Source organism: Limulus polyphemus, unplaced genomic scaffold (genome assembly GCF_000517525.1).
Source record: "Limulus polyphemus unplaced genomic scaffold, Limulus_polyphemus-2.1.2 Scaffold1601, whole genome shotgun sequence".
Classification (NCBI taxonomy): Eukaryota; Metazoa; Arthropoda; class Merostomata; order Xiphosura; family Limulidae; genus Limulus; species Limulus polyphemus.
This window is the reverse complement of record NW_013667211.1, coordinates 140645-164113: the sequence shown is the minus strand read 5'-3', so window position 1 is coordinate 164113 and position 23469 is coordinate 140645. Positions and strand designations below refer to the sequence as shown.

At 36.5% G+C, this 23469-nt stretch overlaps 3 protein-coding genes across 3 annotated transcripts in view; 1 reads left to right on the top strand and 2 right to left on the bottom strand.

Annotated features, from left to right (window-relative positions):
• LOC106464261 overlaps positions 1-884 on the top strand; it is a 58240-nt gene extending 57356 nt beyond the window's left edge. Inside the window, exon 8 of the transcript XR_002611705.1 lies at positions 476-884. The gene's annotated coding sequence lies outside the window, so the exon portion shown is untranslated. The remainder of the gene's footprint in view (positions 1-475) is intronic.
• Positions 885-7722: 6838 nt separating this feature from the next.
• Positions 7723-8545, bottom strand: LOC111086979. Its single transcript, XM_022391972.1, has 2 exons — positions 8440-8545; positions 7723-8397 (listed from the first exon to the last, which is right to left on the bottom strand). Exons 1-2 carry the CDS (start codon positions 8509-8511, stop codon positions 7723-7725), a joined length of 747 nt encoding a protein of 248 aa, XP_022247680.1. The 5' UTR covers positions 8512-8545.
• A 134-nt stretch (positions 8546-8679) lies between these two features.
• Positions 8680-10082, bottom strand: LOC111086980. The gene has a single exon (XM_022391973.1). It carries the CDS (start codon positions 9258-9260, stop codon positions 8703-8705), a length of 558 nt encoding a protein of 185 aa, XP_022247681.1. The 5' UTR covers positions 9261-10082; the 3' UTR covers positions 8680-8702.
• Between the last annotated feature and the right edge of the window lie 13387 nt (positions 10083-23469).

Here is a 23469-nt window from a genome sequence, read left to right as displayed (position 1 = left end):
ACTAGCTCTAACGTTATCAAGCAACTTCAAAGTGAAGCCATAACAACTTCCAGGTGGCCACCTTATCAAACATATTTCGAATATAAATCACGAGGATTTTATGAACCAGCCCCCCCAGTGGTATGTCTGCAGACTTACAATGCTAGAAACTGGGTTTCGATACCAGTGGTGGGCAGAGCACAGATAGCCCATTGTGTAGCTTTGTGCATAACTAGAAACAAACAAAGAGTTTTCTAGAGGAAAGCACATCAGTCATATACATGAACTTTTTGTGTACACATGATGTGTGCCATATTGAATATCACTTTCTTCTAGCTTAACAATGACAAATGGTTCTGTGGAGTAGGAATTGTAAAGTATGTTAAATACTTCTATTCAATGTGTTTTAAGTGGAAAAAATAAATTACAGAATATTTTTGATGACCCAAATAAAGTTATTTTGCATATTTTAAAATCTTTAACTAAAATTTTTCAGATGAATATTTCTGATAACCTCGCCATGGCAACTAAAGGTGAAATTGGCTCAGCAACTTGAATAGGCCTACATCTTCTGATTAGTTCAGATCAGTAAATGGATTTGTGTCATCGCCAGACATTTTCATTTTAGGAACTACCTTGTCTGTGGTGTGTTACTGTTTTGTTGGTGGTATCAGCAAAACTTGCTTTTATAATTAGTTATTTTTATTCTGAGGTTTTACCAGAGAATGATTGAGGAAATGTTTCTTTTAAGTCTAAACAAGAGAATTATTTATAAAATATATCTGTTAAATTTAAAGCTTTTCATAAGAATATATAATTTAGAGATAATTTTATCATCAAATGCACTGGGAAATCTTGCTGATATGTTTTGGTTGTTCAAAATAGTTGCTTCTTTTCATGTAATCTTTGTGTGAGATCCATTGATTTTTTTTTTACATAAACTGTAATAAGTATTTTTTATACTTAGTAATGTATTTATTTAATGTTATATGTATTAATCTGTATATTTAAGTTTGGTATTTTACCATATGTATGTGTAGGTATAAATTCATAATATATTATTATTCTATTATTTTTTATTTTCAAAAGAATAGTCTTCATTATTTTAATTATTACATTTAAAAATCACAAACTTTATGTTTTTAGTAGGCATTGTTTTGTGTTATTATTATTGTTATCAAGTTTTTTAGGACCTTCTAGTTTTATTGGTTATAAATCTTCAAACTTCCCCTGAAGAAAACTGAAATTGTAAGTTAACTTTAGGCCAGTGACATATTAAATAGGAGTGGTAATGTTTGTAATATACAGGTTATTTGTCACATACACAGTTTTCTTTATTCGATAGCTATATTTTTAAAATACTTCTTCCAAGGGGAAAAAACTCAATATTTTTAAAGAAGTTTAAGAGAAGAAGAAAAAAAGATATAGACTGTGAATTTGATGTTACATGGATTGCATCCTGTTGCTACAAAAACATGGTCTGCACTTTGGTGCATTGGGTGCACTATAAGAGCAACAATTACATCTCACTATTTGGTTTGACAAGAGTAGCCAAAGAGTTAATGATATTAGCTTTGACAACTAGCCTTCCTTTTAATTTATCAGTTCAAAATTTGGGATGGCTATATGCATATGGCTGTTTGTGCAGCAATTAATTTTGTTTTCAACATTCACTATGACAATTCTCAGTTTAAGGATTCTTTTCTTCATAAAAAATAATGACTAACCAAAACTGTTCTTTAAGTAATTATAGCTATGAACACCTTTACTGCTATTTGTACAACAAAATGTTTATATAAAAACAAATGTATGTTGGTTAGAAATGAACTGGATTTTCTATAACATTATAGCACATGCAACAGTAAACTGGCTTTGCATATTATTCTTTGGATGTATTATGATGGGTTACATTTGTCTTGATTAGAAATTGACCTTTGGTATAGGAGTTGTGAATGTGTGATATACATTAACACTGAGATAATATGTAGAGCTGGACAATTAGTGGAATTTGCTAAATAAATAGTCTTCAAGCTCGTTAACCGATTACATTCAACTATTTGATTATTTTCACGAGACTTGAATGGTTGTAATAATCAAAATTAGTTATAATCATAAACACCAATTTTCAATATGATATCTTACTGCCTCTCACAAATTGCTTTTCTTGACTTTTACTGCCCTCAAAAAGTGCAAATTTACACTCATCACTAACCTTGATACTTTCACCTACACTCGTGTATTCACATGAGACATCTGCATGCTATCATGCAAATGATCATTCAGTAATCCTCCACCAATAGGAGTGCGACATGACTCCTATCGTCACTACCACCCTCTCTTCTGCACAGCCCTTAATCACTTGTAGATGGACGTGTTTTCACTCATATTGTAAGACTGATTTTATTTTATTTTAGATAAAATTATCCTTTTTCCCAGTCAGCTTCACTCGTCTTTCATGCACAATTCCGTATGGCATCTACCAAAGATGCTGTAACTACTACAGGTGCTTTGTTTGCCACTTCAATGACTTCTAAGCAAGCTTTATCTACCCAGGAAGTAATGGTTCTAGTTCATAGGGAGTTGGCTACTTTTATGTGAGATTCTGAGCACCTGATGATTGTCCTCTGGTGCCTTGTGAGAGTTTGGCTGAACATGACAATGAGGATTTGTACAGCCTGTTTCCTCCTCTTGTCTGTGCCTCAAAATTGCATTTTGTTTTGAGGGAGGTGTCCAGGCCTCCTTTCCCATTAGTAGATGTAATCCATCAGGTATATTTTATCCTTATCTCCAGCTTCCTTTGATTCTGCTCCTGCCCTTCTCAGTGATGAGTCATTGGGTCAGTATTTAGCATTTTCCTAACTTTATCTGGATATTGGACCTCATGCGAGTCATTTTGGGGCCCAGTTGAGTTTGTATGTCAGTATACCTTTACTCTCACATACTTTGGATGACCATGCTCTGATATGTCATCATTCTGACTTTCCCTACTTGTACTACAGCATTTGGATATGCTTGTTTCTTTGTGGGGAGTAGATCCCACTACTTTAGTTTCCTTTTCCATGCCTACAATGGGCAATGTAGCTCAGTAGGTTTGCACTTTTGACTCATAGTCTGATGGTCACAAGTTTGAGGCTGGCCCATTATACTGTCATATCTTTACTTTACTCCACGCAGTGGACACAAAAGATATTCCAGTGTGATTTTTTCTGAAACAAACCAAAGAACTTGGAATAAGTATTCAACTGAGATTAGATGGAAACCAAACAGCCTGATTTTAAAAAATGTGAACTGGTGCTCTGTCAGCTCTGACCTGTTTCTTGGTCCTCCCACATTTCACCATGAAGTCATACTTAACCCTTTGTTGGGTTTTCCCTCTTGCATTGTAGATGACAATGGTAGATGTGTTGGATGCATACCTACACATTCACATCTCCCCTGAATCCTGCCATTATCTTTGTTTTGTCAATCAAGGGGTGTGTGTTTCAGTCCGGATTCTTTCATTCAAACTTGCTTTGGCTTCCTACATTTTTATCAGGCGGCCTGGGAATTTGCTCGTATTTTTTATTCGTGAAACCTTCATTTCCACCATTACATGGACGATTGGCTTCCTCACAGGCCGACTCTGTCTTTCATATTCCATTTCTTCTAAGAGTAGTGGCTCATGCTGGATGGTTGGTGCAGGTGGATACATTTTTTCTCACCCCCATGCACTACCTAGTTCATCTTGGGGTATTGTTTAATTCCCTTCTCAGTTGAGTCCAAAGTTCTCCCCTTTGGTTGAGGGCTATGGTGTTTCTAGTTTGCAGCTCTCCTTCTCCCATGGAGCAAGAGGTTTTGTCTCTTTTGGGGATGTGAGCTTCTCAGGAAACCCTCATCCATCTTGGTTGTGATCAAATGTGTTGCCTTCAGTGGGTTTTGTGGGTCCATAGGAATCCCTTGGATACCCCTCTCATCCTTCTTCTTTTCTTACTGACCAACTTTGCCTGGTTGTTGGTTCAGGACAACACCCCTACAGGTGTTTCTCCTCCTCTTCAGCTGGAACACCACCTTTTACAAATGCTTCTATTTCTGGTTGGAGTGCTTATCTGTTTGCTCAGGAGGTTTGGGGGCAATGGACCTTCTCAGAGTTTTCTCTACTTTTCAAATCCTGGGAGCTCCTTGCAGTTTGTTGGGCTTTGGTGCATTTCCTTCCAGCCCCTCAGGGCTGGTCGGTGATGGTGCTTTCTAACAACTCAACTGTTGTGCCATACATCTTCAGCAAGGGGTTTGGTTATGTGATCTCTGTTTTTGGCCACTGGTCCTCATGTGTTTTGCTACAGCCATTGGATTCTTGTATTTACTTGTCATATTCCAGATGCCCTGAATCTCATTACATCCCAACAGGATTCTCCCAATGGAGTGTTCACTGGACCCACGAGCATTTCAGGGGCTCTGTGCCCTGGGGAGTTTCTGAATATGGTTGCCTTTATCATTCATCTCAATTCTTAGCTCCCCTTGTTTTGGTCTCTTGTTCCATATCATTTACCAGTAGCATTGGTTGCACTCAGTAAGGATTGAATGGGTCTATGCCTACCTTCTCATTTATTTGCTTCTCTGGGTCCTCTCCATCATTCAGACCACTCTGAGTTGGATTCTGTATGTGCCTTTACTGTGATTTCCACTTCTGCACTGACTACTGGTGTCACCTCATCTTCCTCTCCCTCTTCCCTCATCACACCCTCCTATGACTGCCCTGGTCCAGAGTGTGTTATCAGTCTATTCCCACTCTTCATCTTCATGCATGGTTTTTGTCCATTTCGTGGCCTGGCAGTTCGGTTTTTTGCAGCACGTGGCATCCTTGTTTTCCCTTTATGTTCCTCTTTCAGCCACAGGTTGTGTTCCATATGAATGTTTCAATTTTGCAATGTGATCCTTTTCCCAAATTATCCTTTCTACCCCACACTGCAGCTGTTCAGGTGAGTAATTCTGTGCACTCTGATCCCTTCTGCTGTTCTCACTCCCATTATTTATCCATTGGAATCCCTCTCATATGACCCACTCCCCATACCTTTACTGCTCATTATCTTCACCACATGGCTGTTGCTTGTTATACAAAGTTTCGTTTTCCTTCCATTGCCATTATGCACTCCATGATTTCTCTTTGAGTGGGTGTTTCTTTTTTTCTTTTTTTTTCTGCAGGGCCCTTTGTAACATAATTGAATCCTGCTCAGTGGTGAGTTTGCCTGGTGAGGTATACTTATTCTTAAATCTGCACTATAAGACCTGTGTGTCATATACACCCACCGTCGAGATGGAATGTACCACAAGACTTCTAGTAGGTCAGCCTTGCTGTATTTTGTTTCATAGATATGTTCATTCCGGATCATACACTCATGGACTAACATAAGTAAAACAGACAAGGATTACTGCCCATCCCATATGATAATGTGTATTGTAGGTCACAAGATCAGCTTGCTTTTCGAAATAAATCATAACAGTTACTCATTGCACTGTCTAGACTCTTCAATGCGCTATTTCTACCATTCTTCTGATGGTGTATGGGGGTCCTTGCCACTTACCAGTTCCTAATTGCTGGGGTGGTGGTGGATCATGGAGGCTTCCTCCTGAGTGTGCTCAGTTCCACTCAGTTGACAGTAGAGTGGTGGTTTTCTGCTGTTGTTGATTACATAGATGCTCATTCTACTGCATACCTGATGTACAATTCCAGATGCCATCACATGTTGATGATGCATTCCACCAATACCATTTTGTCCCACTGACTGAGACACCCTCCTTTCTACCTTTCCCTGGATTTCGGTTCCCAGTAGATATGAGTACAGCAGATATGCCACATGAGTACTCACACATGTGGCAGAGTACCTTAATCCTACATCAGACTGGATGATACATTCCCAATGCAGCTTGGTGATGGACTTGAGATGCACCCTCACTTTGCTCTCCACCTTCCTACCATTCCTCGGATGTCAGTTCCCAGTGGATATGGTGATGGTTGTGTTGGATGTGCACACATGTTTAAATGGGTCCTTGGTACAGAGACTCCTCTTCCCTGCCTATACCTACACCGGAGGTGAAAGGTAGAGTTACCTCTTCCTACCACGAGTTGAATATTTGTATCATGGTTTGCCTGGTGTTTGTTGAAGTCATTATCCCATTTCCAGTCTAACACGCTCTGGCCACTCTATACCAGGAGTCCTTTAATTTCACACATGTGTGACCAGTTATCCTTCACATACTGGGTGATACATTCTTGATACTGTCTGGTTCTGGACTGGAGATGCACCCCCACTTTGTTATCCACCTTCCCCCAAATGTTGGTTCCTGGCAGATATAGTGCTGGTTGTGAATGCATGATAATGTGATGTAGGTTCCTCCGTTGTTTCCACCCTAATGTGACCAGGGCCGGATTAAGGCCAACTGATGCCCCAAACACACCCCAACAATGTTTCCCCCTCGACCCTTCCATTGTCTAACTCACAAGACATTAAGACTCAATAAGTGCTGAATGTGAAATAATAGATTAAAAATTCAGTTTTCTTCCAGGCCAGACCCCACAATTATATTAAATATAACCTGTTTTTGGATTTTATTTACTTATAACCAGCGCAATAGGAAAAAATGCAAATTTTCAACACTTTTTTATTCATTTTTTAAAAAACTGTTATAAAGGACAAATACAAAAATTTATTGAAAACAATTCTTTCTACAGAAATCGATGTTGTTGGTCAATTTTAGAAAAAAGAAATTCTAATGAAGAAATATCATTATTTGTACGAACAAAACATCTTTTATTTTATTGCTTTTTAACCTTAAAGATATGTAGCATTCCAAAATACATGGATCAAAAGATGCAAAATAATGCTTATTGTTGCCTACTTATAATTTTATTTATACCTTTAAAAAAAGTTTTCTCCTACTTTTTTTATTGCAAAGTCTTTGATCAAGTCCTCAAACTAATCTGGCATAACAAATCTGCTTCTATACTTAGCAGATACAATGCATCTAGCCTGTCTTGTCGCATAGTTGTTCTGTTGGGATTTTTAATATGCTTCAACTGAGAAAATGAACGCTCTGCTGTGCAATTTGTGACCATTAATGTTAAAAATATACGCAAGCCAATCTCAACATTTGGAAACGCACACTCAATATTGTCTTCTCCAATTATTTAATAAAGTTCAGCATGACTGAATCTGGTTTTTTGTTGCACTGAACTTATGGCACTAATGAGTGAAATTGCTGAAGCTCAGCAGAGTGTTCAACTCATCTGGGTAAACATCAATTAGCTTTTGACAACACTGAGAGTACCTTTCAGTTTCAGTAGAAGATGAAGTGACATTATTTGGCACATCACTTAGTCAAGAAAATATGTCCGCTATTTCTTTGTACACCTCTCCTCTCCTTCGAGTTTCTAGTTTGTCAACAATTGTGTAAAAAGTTGGGATACAAAATTTATCTCTGACATTCAAACCAGGGTTCATACACAGAATTGTGGATTTCATTCAAGGACTTCTCAAGGAAAATCTGACTATGTTGATTTAATGCTTAGAGATAATATAAACAAAGATATTTATTAATATAAATTTCATAACATGTCTTTATTATGAAAATTTTTCATAAATTGTATGCAAAAAATTTAAACTTCTAAACATGAAAAGTACCCTGGTAAACAAAATATAATGTTTATGAATCCAGCAGTTCACTGAGTAAGTTCACTTAATTTTGGCTCCAACTGTTTCCCAATGTCATTTAATTCCTGTTGTTTTTCCTTTGCACTTCTTCCTTGACTACAAGGATGAGGTTGCCTGTTTTTTCTGCCAAATCATCTGCTGATTTTGTGAGAGAGAGAATGTCCTGGTTCAGCCTAAGTTTCTTCTTCTTGATGGCCTCTATTTCTTCTAGAACATTCTTTCTCTTTCTTTGTTGTGCTTCTGTTTTCATCTTTTCTCTTTCCGTTTCTAGGTAGATATTGTACTTTTGTCTTGACATAACTGCAGAAATCGGCAGAGCATTAGTTATTGGTACTTTAGTCACACCACCTTCCTTTACCACATAATCACACACAAGTCTCTGTGTCACTAGTAACTGCTCATGTAGGTTCTCCACTTCAACCTCCTTATTCACAGAGAACCCATCTTCTACATCTGCTTGGCCATGACTCAGTAACACCAAAATCTGCACAGCATTCCAGAATTTTGCATAGTTCTCATCATCTTTCAGCAAACCAGCTAACAGTTCATCAACTCTATCATTATTGACACTGAAGGCAGTGAATTTCTCAGATGCAACGCATGGGATGTTTTCAAGGAAATTAGAATACTCCTTTACAATTTCATCTGAATCATTTTCTTTCACCTTCTTTGTACTACATAATACATCAACCACTTTTTTGAATTTGGTTCTACATGAGTACTGGTTCCCAGGCTGGACCATCTGTCTTGGATTCAGAGAAGACAATGACCTTACCAGTGAATATGACAATGGGCATTTTTCCTTTATTTGTTCCAGAGTTGCCACCAGAAATGATATGCATTCCATTCGGAATTCCAACAGTCTTCTCTAAGAAACACCACTTGCATCTTTCAAGGCTTTGGTGGTCATCAAACCAATGTCAACTTTCTTGTAGTTTACATGATTTGCTTTTTCATTAATGTCAATGTCCATGAGTTTTTCTGTGGTGTTAGCAGCAGTGAGAACGTCCTCCTTTATAAATCTTCTCATCAATCCTCTTACCATACAAGATAAGTCAACGACAAAAAGCAAACCAATGGCCTGTCCGTTTGGTACTTCTGAAGAAATGGCTGCATTTCTCCAGCCACCACCTGGAAGAAATTAATCTTTACCTTGATGAGCTTGTCACCAGCACTCTCTTTAATGATCGCATGGGATGTTGATGTTGGCTGATCACTTTTTTTAGCCTCAGCTGCTCCCACAAACCTTACTATATTATCCCACACTTCCAGGGCTCTCTCAGCAACTGGTATGTTCTCCAGCCATCTGCAGTTGACAAACTTCAGTGGCAACCTGGAACTCTTGGTCAAAAGTTCAAAGTCCTCCGTCTTTGCTGGAGAATCTTTGAACAAATAATATAGTGCAGACAACAAAGAATCTATGGCCCATGAGGAAACTTTTACCCCTGTCTTAAAACTGTTGTTCACTACGTGAAGACCACAGGAATCAATATTCACCAGAGATGACTGGAAGTCATTCAACATTTTTTTATTCATGATGTCATGCTTATTTGGGTTTTTCAAAATCTCTACTGCTTCTTCGAAATGCGCAACCATGTCTTCTGCAGTTGCATGACCTAAAATAAAAACACATACAAATTAATAAATTGCAACATACTGTTTATAAAATTTTAACAGAATGTTTATAAACTTTTAATAAATAAAATCTAAGTTTTTATTTTCTTTGCAAATCATTTATTCGAGTCAGACCGGTTCCCAATAACCGAGAAACAGGCCTAGAGGTTAGAATTAGTAAGACATTATCTATCTATTTAACTTTTTTAATTTATGTTTCTAATTATATAGGGTCTAATCAAAAATAAAGAAATGCTAATTGTTATCCTTACCAAGGAATTTTGAATCCAAGTAGCTGGTAACTACTCTGTTGTCTGTCTAATAGTGCACATGTACATCCATCTGTTTTTGTTGTTTTTTTTACTCCTTTTTTAGGCTCTCATCAAAAAGAACAGTGTAGTAGCCATCCATAAGACAACTCTTGAAATGTTCAGCTAGTCCAAACACATAAATATGCTGATTTTTTTTCTCCACAACTGAATTGTTTTGCAATTTTGCTGTCTGGAAACATTTGGCTGAATAATAATGGAATTTCTTCATTAGATTTGTATGAATGATGTTTTGACACAGTGTAAAGTGTCCACAAAATTTCTGCTTTAAGAACATTATTTTTAGTGCACAATATTGGTGTAGAGCTAGACTTATTGAGTGTACTAGTACTATTTGCACTAGTACTAGGTCTAGTAGGATTCAAATTGCTTGACTCGTCAATATCACCACTGTCATTGACATCGTCGTTGTCACTGGCATTACCACCGGTACTGCTACTACGGACACTATCCAGTTGCTGTCGTAAATTGAACAGATCTCGGTCTAATTTCTTTCGATTTTCCACCAAAAAACATATGCAATCCCCCATAATTTGTGACCTTCATAAGATCCTTATGCTTTTCACTTTTACAATGTGAAGTCAGGGCACTCAATCCCACTGAGGAGAGATTGATAATTTTGTTGCAAATTGCACACAATCCTTTAAGTGTGTGTCCCTTTACCTCTCGAACCCATTGCTTTAAGTTTGTATCTAAGAGTCATGCATGGTTAAAAGTAGAAACACCTGCAGGTATCGCATTCAAATATTTGCATTATAATACAAGTGGTGCAAGGTCATGCACCATTCATCATGTGACTCACTTGGAAACTGCCAAACATATCAATTTCCGTAATTTGCCAAGACGGAGTGTGGACAGCGGTAAATATGCAACTGAAAACACACGGCCAGCACTCAAACAACGATGTGATTTTTTAATTTTTTATATTATATTATATTAAATTTGATGATTTATCCCATGCTAATACAAACACTCTAGATGTAGTGGTATTTGTACAAATAGGAAAAAATTTTTTCTTAATTCAAAATTCAAGGACTTTTCACAAGGTTGCATGGGAAAATCAAACACTTTTCAAGGATAGACCTAAATTCGAGGACTTTTCAAGGTCTGTGTGAACCCTGCAGACTTATTCTGATGCATCTCCATCATTGAGTACCTTTATTTGATACGCTTGCGAGTTTGAGCTGCATTGTAATCAACATCTGGTAGTATTTCCTTTGCAATTGCTTCAAATATTTCAAAGTCATCTCTTCAAGTGCACAGTTGGTCAGCTAATGACCCATACAGATCTGTGCATGTTTTTACTTCACATTCTCATTTTACAGAACTTGACTTGCTCTATGAAACTTTTGCAAAATCTCATTCCAAAGGCTCAATATAAAAACAAATTCTAGCTCTTGCATCTTATTTGCAATATTGTTTACTTCTTATAGTATTTTGGCACTTGTGTATAAAGTTAAAATCATAAATAATATTCAACTTTAAACTGTTTAATGTTGAATATTATTTATGATTTTAATTGTCTGCTTCTCTTCTAGTGTCTCTCATTTGTAACTGGTCTTCCGCCAGACATTCTAAAGATTCCAAAATCTTAAAGAAAAACTTCAGAATTGCTGCTGTTGCCATAGCATGTGCCTCCCTTCTGGTATCAGAGAGGGATTTTAAAACACTTTCATTTCCAAGACAAACTTTAAGAATTTTCCACCAGCTGGTTGAGGCTGAAAAAATTTATGTAGCAATTGCACTTTAGAGAAGAAATTAATTGCCACTTGACAGCATTTAACATCACTTCAGCCTACCAGATTTAGTGAATAGTCTGCACAGGGCACATATATGGCAAACTTATTTTCTTCTAAAATTTTTTGCTGCAGCCCCTTATAACACCCAGACATGTTAGCAGTGTTGTTGTAGGACTGACCCCTACATTTTGGAAAATTCAGTTTGCAAACTTCACGTAAGTACTGCAACACCTGTTTCCTCACCGGTATGGCTTTTTAATTCCAGAAAGATTAAAAAGCATTCAATAGGCTGCCCATCTTTTAAGTATCAAAGTACAACACTTAACTGATCTATATGTAATAGATCTGGTGTTGAGTCAACTGACAAGCTAAAATAACCAATGAGCGCGTGGACCTTTTGAGCTGTTAGTTCAATGAGTTCCTCACAGGTGGTTTTGGACAGGTAAGAAGGATTTCCTTTTCCATAATTCCCATATTTTGAAATGTGGCATGCTAAAAATGGATCAAACTGACTTATGAGCTCAAGCAGCCCTAAAAAATTCCCATTCTGCGATGACCCAAATCTTTCATCTGTTCCTCTAAAAGGCATACCACGTTCAGCTAACATACAAATAACAACTATTACACATCTGAAGACATGTTTCCAGTAATTGTACTCTTCTTCAATTTGTTTTTCCAACTGTCGTCCCAAGCCCAAACCATGTCTCCAAGTTAAGTATGTTAGTATAGAGTCTCGGTGAGTAGTGTAATGAGTAGCGCCCTGGTGGGCTTAATTGTTGGAGTTTCAATTAAAACTACTCATTACACCAAATTTATTTATTGGAGGATTTGTCGTGATGAGTGGAGCCACAAGTCGCTAACTCGAGGAAGTTTACAGTTAGACTAAAGAAATAGAGTATCAGGCCAATGGTGAACACTTAGAATAACATTTATTTAACATTTAACAACTTCTCAAAACATTACAAACTTTGAACATTAGTTATATTGGATTACCACTTATATACTTGTATTAAACACTTTTATTTAAATACATTTACTATCTTCTATAATTCTACACTAGCTGATTAAGAGAGAGAGATTATACTTACAGTAGAGTTGAGTTGTTGGAAGTCTTAGCCACATTCGGTACCTTCATTGTTCAGAATTTCTTCAGAACTTAGGAACTCCTGAGAGAATTTTCTGATTCCTGGAGGAACTCTTTCTGAATCTTGGAGAACTGATTTTTCAGTCTCTGACATATTTTTTTTAACTAACTTTTCTTGGTATTATCTCGACCTACTAAATAGGACACAGCAAGTAGTCCTGTGCTCCTATTGGATACTTTAGGGGAATTCCCGGGCTAAACCAAAACCATAACCAGAACTCTCAAGTAATAGGTTATAGATAAGTTGTGTTAGTCAGCCACCTATTCACTTGTATTGCTACACCCATGTGCTGTAACTGATATTACCTCAAAGTGCCGATATGATTCACTAAAACCAAAGTTTTTCGTAGCTTTCTTAGTTCTAAAGGGTTGAGGTCAGTAATCCATCAACCTATCACAAGTACTAGTGCACTCATCTTGTTTCTAGGCAAGGTTCCTTACATAACTATGCTTCTGACCTTGGTTACTAGTTCTCAAGCTCATTTCACAGGCTTATTTCGTAATACATGTGACTTTCTAGACAATGATTCATACATAACTAGGCTCCTGACCTTGTTTACTAGTTCTCAAGCTCATTTCGCAAAATAAAAAAATTAAATAAAAATAAAAAAACACAAAAGAATAAGGATCATATATATTTATAATGATTAGAAAAACTGAAATTCATGCAAAAAAAACGTTAGTAAGACCATCAAACATACTGAAGTTTGAACACTGGGTATATGGATAATTTGTAACTCAATGAATTGACTTTGGAAATTCACTAAATCTTAGCCACCTGTACCTGCTTTAAGAACAATATAGCATAGGCTAAGTTACCTATATTTTCATTTAAGAACATGTATTACAACATCTGATAATTTATAAAAAACTTAAACCATTTTGGTTTAATCTAATTTATTGTAACAACTAGGCCTAGGCTAACTTACATTTGTACCAAGTTCTATTTAACTAATTTTCACTGCGCTTTTATTTAGTAACGCAATATGTTTATATAGTTAAAATATCTACCCCTTCATTTTGTTAATATAAAGTACTTCTTTTAATGAGAAATTCAGGAACTTGCTTGTTACTTCAGGTCATATCACATGTTAAAATATACCAATTTCTTGGTTCAAAATGCTAACCAAAACACAGTAAACGAACAAAATGACATACATATAAGAATGGTAATAATGTATATATATATTTTGAATTTTCAAGGTGTTTTATGATGATCAGTGTTACACATGACTGTTTTGCCTAAGCAATGTAAACTGCAGATTATAGCACTCAATAGTTTATAACACTCATCTCGGCTAAATCAAGACACAGACCATCACATACCTGTACTGGCAGTGGCTGCCGCACAACTGTCACTAACTCACAGCAGAATGAGCCATTGAGGTTGCTCCGTGTGGCAGTTGCCAGATTCCAATTTTGTTGTATTCGCAAGTTTAAAATATATCATTAACCTCTTCAATACTATAATAATATTAATACTAATATTTTATTGTTATTATTAACATTCTTGTTGTATATGTATGTATATGTTGTTGTTTTTTTCATTTATTATGGGGGCCCCCTTTTTGTGGGGCCCTAGTTCAGCTGCACCATGATAAATCTGGCACTGGAAAAACTCTGTGGTGCCCCCTTCCCTTGGTGCCCTAAGCACGTGCTTATTTTGTTTAATGGTTAATCCAGGCCTGATTGTAACACATTTTCATGTGGTCGAAGAGTATACCTAGCTCAGAAGTGGTATGGTCTCCCACAGGGGTGTTGCCTTCCATTTATTTGCACATTCCATAGTCTTTCTTTGGGTGCTTTCTAAATGGGGATCATCTTTTTTGCCAGACCCTCCTCCAACTCATGTGGGGTTCTAGCTGTTTGTGAGAGGAGGTAAGATATCTTATCAGAAATTAACATTTTCCTAAACTGAAAATGTATTTCCAATAGATACTTACCTCTTCTCACATTTCCCACCCAATCTCCCCACTTCCAGTGTTGGTTCTGTATTTACTGCCCAACCTCGAAGTGATTAAGGGCTGCACAGAAGAGAAGGCACTATGCGATAATCGGAGTTGTGTCACACTCCTAATGGTGGAGAGTTGCTGCATTATTATTTGCGTGACAGCATGCAGATGTCTCATGTGAAAACATATGAGGGTAGGTGAGAGTATCAAGGCTAGTGGTGAGCAAAAATGTTCACTTATAGAGGCCAGGAGGTATGTATCTATTGGAAATACATTTTCAGTTTAGGAAAATGTTAACTTTTGGTTTTTGTGAGTAATGACACTACTCAATTAATCATAACAACCTTGAATTAATAAAAAATAAGGAGAAATCGTAATAGCAATATTTTGATTACTTGATAGTTAGAATAGTTGATTTTTTTTATGATATCAATTGACTTAACCATAATTTTGACTAACTGGTTATTTTCATGACACTGATTGATGTAATCAATGCTCATAGATAATCAAGTTCTAGCAATAGGTCAATTTTTTTTTTACTCTCCAGTGAATTAAGGTTACTACAACTTCATGTACCATTTTGACTCTGTTTGTTTTTAAACGTACAATTAATTTAATGAGATACTTTCCGACTTTTTTTTTTGTTTTGCTCCTACATGGTCAACTGATAAGTGCATCACTCTTAGAAAACATCTTACAGAATGTGTAATGTTGTTTGGGAAGAGTAGTTTTATATTGTGTACAGGACAGTGTTATTTTACTTGAAAGTAAAGAATTTAACTGTGATGGGTAAATAATCTTTTGGTATTGTGGTCTAAAACCATAAGAAACTTTATAAGCATAAGAGCTTTAAATATATGTATATTAGTCATCTTGAATGTTATAGTTTTCAAAATGTTAAACACATTTGTAAAATAAATGAAACCGGTTTATTTTTCTCATTCAGTTATCATTAGTTTGGTAATGACTCTTATCTTTTGTATTGTTAGTAATATTGTTCATAAGAACATAAGACTAGGGAAACTAAAAATAGACTTTCGGAAGTCTTATATTATCAACAAGAATGTAAAAATAATGAAACTAATAACAGTCATTACATGATATCTTGTATTATTCATAAGAATTTAAGGTCAGGCACTTTATAAACAGTTTTTCTGAAGTCTTATTTTCTTAATAAGAATGTAAAAACAGTGAAACTTTTTCTTTCAAGACAGTATCTTAAATCATGTATTTTCACAAGAACAGGGAAACTGTTAAAGTACTATTTCTGTAGAATAATAAAAACTTTACAGTATTAGACAACTTAACATTTTATATGATGCTTGTGATACTTCACCAATACATGTGTGGTGTGTGTAATTCCATATGTGTGTTATAGGTGTTATATAGTATTTTAGAATTCAATATTGTAGACAGTTTTTAATATAATGTTTTTTTCTTTTTAACAACTTTTCATAAATACATAAAATGTGTCAGCTCTGTTTAGAATGGGAAAAAAAGTTTTCATTGGATGCTTTGATAATACTGTGTTTAAATTTATATTTCATGTAATTTTAACAGATATTTTTATTGGTCCATATTTTGGAATATATCAATGAAAATGTTTTTCACTGATCTCGCACTGATAAATAATTTGTAAAAAAAACAAAAACTTACAACTAATTTGCATTTCACATTATTGATTGCTTAGAGTTTTATTTGTAATAAAAATGAATGTTTTAAAATTTGTATTTTACATGATTTGTTTATTTTATACAGGGAGCTTTCAGCACACGTTTCTGAGTTCATTTCAGCCAGTTACTACGTTAATAAATATTATCACTCAGCAAACATTTGGTTCAAGTTGAAAACACAGTTAATCAGACCTAAAGATTTTCCTCCTTATGCAAATAATTTCTAAAAGTGTTACATAATTTCATGAAGTTACATTAGTTAGACAGCAAGATTTGATACAATAACTTTATTTTTAAGTGAATGTTAAGTACATATATTTTCACCTATAAATTATTAGAAACAAAATATTGGAACCTTCTACCTGCAGAATAGACCAGTCTTCACTTTGTGTTTATACAAAGTAGGTATTGACATGTTAAAAAAAAAAACCAAATAGACTTTAGATATACAGATGATAAATTGTATGAGCATCAGTTGCTGCTATAACAGGAAAGGCAAAATATTTATAAAGTTTTGAACAATGTGCCATTATGGGGGGGGGGGGTAGTTTTAAGTCGTAGTACGGAATAAACCTGAGTCCTGACTGACTAAGTTTAAGTAAGAAAGGGACTGAACACAATATAAACAAAGTGAAAATAAATATTTGATACTTTGAAAAGAAATGTAAACAAATGCATTGGGTGAAGGACAGTACCTTGACAAGGGATCTGAAAATATATCTTAACTTGTTAAACTAGAGGAACAAAAACTGTTGAACTTTATTTACTTTTAAACTTGAAGACAAGGATTGTTTCTTTTGTTGTGAGCGGAGGCAATATACGAGATTCTATAATGCCTTTTCCTCGTGTGTTTGTACTACCCTAGTCACTGATGTTTGTTCCAATAGAAAAATAAAGAAGGATATGTCTTCAAGATTACCTGACCCACCAGTGAAAAATATCTCCATCCACCTTTTTAGAGGATATTCTACATTACAGCGTTCTAATCTATGATAAAATGTACATGACACCGTAGGTTAATGACCCAGAAGAATAGGTGGGTAGAGAAGAAACTTCATCAAATTATGCTATTAAAACTACACAAATTGTTAGAAATGTTTGTGTGAAAAATCTTGAAATAATCATTTTATGAACTACGGAAGGTAAGAAATACTAGGTAAGCATATGAATACCAGTTATCTCCTTCCTCCTTTACCTTCTTGCCATTCATAACTTTAAGTTTTGAGATCCAGTAAAATAAGTCCCCCAATGGTCAGCAGTCAGTTACAGACTTATAATGCTAACATCCATGGTGGACAAAGTGCAGATAACCTTCTGTGTAGTAGCATCGCACGAAGGAAACAATAATAATCATCAATGAAATAAAATTCATGCTTTGATCAAGAAACTGGTATAACTTGCTCTTACCTCCTGGAAAATGCTTACACTTCACTGTGCATAGACAGGACAACAACACAATTGTGCAGTGGTACAATACTGATACACATTTGAATAATCATGATGCAAAAGCACCCATTATTTTCATACATACCCACAGTCATATATATATTACTCTTGTGTATTTTCACCTCTTAAACTTGCACATCTTCGTTGTTGCACTAATGTGTTTTTTGTTAATTTTTAATTGTTGTATTTTTAAACTACACCCAAGCAGATTATACCAAACTGAATCAAACAATACTACAGCAATTGCCATTAATAAAAACTCATGCTAGCAGTTGTTCAGAAATCGAAGACTACACCGAACAAATAACACTTGCCATTAGTACAGCCACAGAAGAAAAAAATATATATACCCACCAAAACAATAAACCCAGACCTCAATGCTTGGCAGCACAGCCCAGAAATTCATAATCTAATTAAAGAAAGAAGACACCTACGGAGATCCTTTATTTCTACTCGTAACCCGGAAACAAAAAACAACCAAATTAAAAAACTCATTAAAATACAGCAAAATAACAATTGGAATAACTTCTGCCAATCAATAGATGATGCTCGCTCTAACGCAGCCCTCTTCTGGAAAATATTCCGTAAAATCACTGGCGACTCCCTCACATCTAATATCAGATGTCTACAATATAACAACACCACAGCCACCAGCGATAATGAAAAAGAACAACTATTCGCGAAATTCAACGAGGATACTTTCAACATGCCTGACTCTCCACATTTTGCTAACCGACAATTAGAAAGAATCAATAACTATATCTCTGACCACAAGGAGAACATGAATCCACTGTTCCTAAATAGTACACAAAACCACAGCCAGGTCACCGATTACCACACTCGGCGAATTTCACTTCTCGAGTTAAAAATCAATATCAAAAACTTAAACTTACAGCCAAGACTGCATCAGCAATAGGAGCTTAAGAAACCTCTCCGATCCCGTTCTACAACACCTTCTGTCACTATACAACCTATCTTTCACTTCAGGATATTACCCATTAATCTGAAAATCAGCAACAATTAAAGTAATACCTAAGAAACAATCCGAACTCCAATAACTACAGACCCTTTAGTCTCACCAATACCCTTGGTATATTAATTGAAAAAATAATATCCACCAGACTGCTACGTTTCTATGAGTCCAACAGCATATTAAATAACACCCAGAATGCCAGTCGCAAACAGAGACAAATCGCGGATCATTTAGTCCGCCTAGTTGAATCAGCATACCAAAGCTTCAATAAAAAAAAAAAACACAATAGCCGTGTTTCTAGACGTAAAACAAGCATTTGACACCGTCTGGCATAACGCTATCAGATTCAAATTATGTTTAAACAACACTCCCACATCCATCATTAGATGGATATCCAGTTTCCTTTCTAATCGAACCGCGGCAGTAAAAATTAACAACACAACCTCTCACTCTTTTCCTCTAAATGCTGGAGTCCCACAAGGCCCTGTTCTAAGTCCCCTCCTGTACACCATCTTTGTCAATGACATTCCGTTCCCCGACCTACCATACACACTCTCATCACAGTTCGCGGATGATATCGCAGTCTGGAGCACTTCCCGTGTTCCACGACTAGCCGCCACCCGTGTACAGAATACCCTGGAAACAATTATAACATGGTGTAACCAATAGAGGGTTACCCTCAAGCCATTGCACTCCACAGACAAATCGACAAACATCTAAAAAAGCTACAAGTCACGCTATATTTATATAACACCCCTATTCCGCTCTCCTCTTCAGTTAAGTTCCTTGGTATAACACTAGACAAGAGACTTCGCTAGACACTCCACATCAATAACACTAGAAGCAGCCAGTAAAATAATATCCTACCTTTACCGTATCGGCGGTACCAACAAAGGTTGTAACATCCGCTCAATCAAAACCATTAACAAATCATACATTCGCCAACTTTACCAATACGCATGCACTATCACATGCAACATCTCAGACAAAACATTCAACAGAATACAAAACAAAGTAATCAAAGTTGCTTACCTAACTATACACCACGAAAATACATGGATAAAATATCTGATGTCACCCCTATTAAACAACGCTTTTACAAGCTTGTCTCGAAATACTTTAAAATAGCCAGGACACGTAACAAACTCACAAGAAAGTTTCGTCATCTTTCGACAACACCCATATCATGGCAAAAACACATATCACCCAGAAATCTCATTCTCAAATACATAACCAAAAATAAATCACGACCCCCATTATAGCATGCTCACTATTAACCCAACAATTCTTTTCAGCTACCCAGGATGGGCACTGGTCAAATAGATTATTCGGCGCTTGACCGTGAAAGTGGGTTTTCCCCGGGTACTCCGGTTTCCCCCCATAACAAAAGTTTGAAGGCATAGGATAAATCATCTAGCCACTCTGAGAAGGGCCGTTCTATCAGGATTAACCATTATCAAAAATATACATTCAATCATAATCAAAACCGCTAACCTGTACAAAAAAAATTCAAGGTGTCTAAACATGTATGTATTAATCCCATATTAACAGATCGTACTTCACTCTGCACCTCCTTCATCGAACAGTATACTCTCTCTCCATCCAACGTCATGACTACGTACATAAACAAACAAACGTGTGTTCCACGTGCTCCGGACGACCTTCGACGTGCCACTACGAGCATGCAAGTTCCTCTTCCTTCGACTTTCTTGACTGCTTTCCCACTTGCTCAATGACAAAAAGACCCGCTGAAATCAAAATTCCCCTCTAATTAACTATCCCAAATTATAAACAAATTCTCGTCAATACTATCTACGCGTGTAAGGCTGAAGAGAAACTCACAGTTTCTGAGCTCCCCTGGTCAAAAGTTTAGCTCAAAGTGTAGGTTTTAATGTTTTCACGGCTATTCCTCTGGCCAAGTAACATTCTATAGGCTTACACTCACATGTATATTGCTTGTAAATAATGAATCTCATGCACCTGTAAATGCTATAGTTCACCACACTTGATCAAAACACAACCGTGCTGTCCATTGCTGCTTTTCCCATAAGTTAAAAGAGCTACTTGTAAGTTACTTGCATTCCATTCATCAACATCTCATTGTTAAATGTACAAAGCCCAAGTCCAGTGAGGAAGACAAGGGGGAAAACTGCAAGTACTGAGTCTTACTCTGGTAACTGAATCAGGTTAGTCATTGTACAAGCATCAACCTTTAACTTTTGACTGTGGAAATCCATTAAAATAGATATCTCACTTCCACTAGACTCCATTCATATAGTACAAGCCAGTGTTACTACCTTATCCTATGGTATTCTCAGATATGGTGATTTACCTTTCAAGTAATATCCATTGATAACAGGAGGTTCAATCAAGATACGAATTACAAAGTAAATCTGAGTTCAGACAGAGGTTAAGTAAGAAAAAGACTAAACAGATTGTAAAAAAAAGTAAAAATATATCTTTATCCAGTACTTAATAAAAGTAAACGAGTGCAATGGACAAAAAACGGTGCCTTGACTGAATATCTGAAAATATTTTAAACCCAGAAAATGTGCAATAAAAGTGGAATTTCTCACATGTATTTGGGATAAAAAAGGACTTTCCGTGGATCCTGCTAAAATAGTTGTGGAACACACAAGTGAGGTTGGACTCAACCTGTAACTAAATCCTTGGTTTCATGTCATGTTACCAATGGTTTGTGACCAACTTCTCCAAGATTCGCTCACCATTGTTGGCTCTTAATAAGGCATGATGCACTTCAAATGGAGGGAAGAATACGAGCAAGCATTAAAGTCCCTGAAGTGTGCTTTAGTAGAAGTTCCAGTGTTGGCATATCCACAGCAGGATTGTGAATTCCTGCTGAACACTGCCAGTGATAGTGGAATTTGAGCAGTGTAATTACATATATTAGTCATGTGCTCAAGGATCCTGAATGCAGATACTGTACGACAAATAAAGAACTGCTTGCAGTTGTTGTCTTCATAAAATACTTTTGCCTCTACTTGTAAGGAAGAAAGTTTATTTCAGTGGACCACACAATGCTGATGTAGCTGATGAACTTTGCAAATTCTCAAGGGATTATGACATTCTTAATAGCAGCATTGTAGGAATATGGTTTAGTCATACACTGGTACATGGCCCTACAACACGGAAACGGAGATAGGTTGTCTTTATAGACAGTGAGACTTAATCAAGTTGTTGGATGATTGTATCCTGAGCATTATGCTGGAGTTAAAATCATTTCTTCTATCATGACAAACCACACAGTAGAAAATTCCATTACTAGATGGATGACATGATTAATAATTTGGGAGCTCTAGAAAGAGAAACTAAAGGACCCAGATCTAGTGTGGACACTCCTTGCTTTAAATCAAGGTAAAGCATTTTTGGTACAGATTAAGGACTGTAGCGTGGAAGTAATAAACTATTTTACGTGTAATGAGCAGTTACAAGTACAAGAAGGTGTGATGTACCCTTGTTATCAATACCAAAGAAGTGACTTTTATCCTGTGTTACAGTTAGTGGTCTTCAGAGCATTGAAGTACTATGATACATACCTCTGCATAAGGCAAAGACTAGAGGGCACCCTAAGGTGTTACATGGACTTGTGCTAACATTCGAGGGTGGTTCTTTTGGGCACACGGGGGTTAAGACATTTGATGTTTATGTGAATAATGTATGGTGTGTGACACTCAAAGAAAAAGTCCATATAAGCAAGGAACTGTCGGTTTCTTCTACAGAGAATATTGCTGGTCCACGTCCAGAAATGGAAAGAGGTCCCTGTATAAACTCGTGGTCTCCAACCACTTCATAAAGTAAGCCTAAGCTTATCTGTTGGTGAATATGTATACATTGACAGTGGCTGATACATTGGCAGAGCACTGGCTATTCTGAAGAGATCCACACAGATCAGGGAGCTAACTTTAACAGCTAATATTTTCTGACTTGTGTAAAGTTTGGGGTATGGTGTTCATATCCATTTCACCTTATCACCTGCAGTCTGATGGTTTAATAGAAAGGGTGAAACAGACTGTCAAGTGTATACTTTCTAGGTTTGTTAAACCAGACCAAACCGACTGGGATGAGCACTTACCCTCTGCTATGATGGTGCACAGTGCAACTGAATGAAGATTGAGAGGCTGGTTACCAAAGAGGCTAATGTTCAGTCGAGAATTCTTGCTCCCTGTAAGTGTGATGTACAGTTCTTCACCTAGAGCAGATATCCCACAGTGATCATGTGAATTTGTGAAGTGGTTAAATTCTGCATTAGTTGACATGCATGAGTTTGTGTGGCAACAACTTGGAAGGACGATCATATGACAAAAGAGGTGCTACAATAAGACGTTAAAGGAACACATATACCAAAGTGGACACTGCATGTTGCTTTGGTTGGTATGTGCTAGCAGAACAGAAGTCTTTTGGCTCCAGATTGACAAGACCTCATCTTGTGATCGCAGTAGGTGGTCCATTACAGCAGTCAAGGAGCATGCAAAAGTGCATAGTACATTCCAATCAGCTATATCCTTATATTACCAAAGATCCACTGATAAGCTGTCATGATCACAAGTCAGAATAGGTGGAAGTTGACTTGAATAAAGATGAAGTCACTGTCTTATTCCACTCCAACACTGAAGATAAGGAAGAAAGAGCTGGAAGTACTTATCTGGCTATTCAGGATAAGTCAGATGAAGAAGCATTGGATCTAGAGGCGACACTCAGCTCTGACAGTCCACAGAACTTTTGCTGCCGATCTCTCAAGCAATTTGGTTGGAATTAAAACTGAAGACAAAAGCTAGGATGGTCATTCCTTTCCAATTATCAAGTGATGTATACATTACATGGTGTGATTTCCACTTGATTACCACAAAGGCTAGAATAGCTTTTGTCAGCAGATGTAATACTTAACACATCAACAATTTGCACAATAGTTATGAG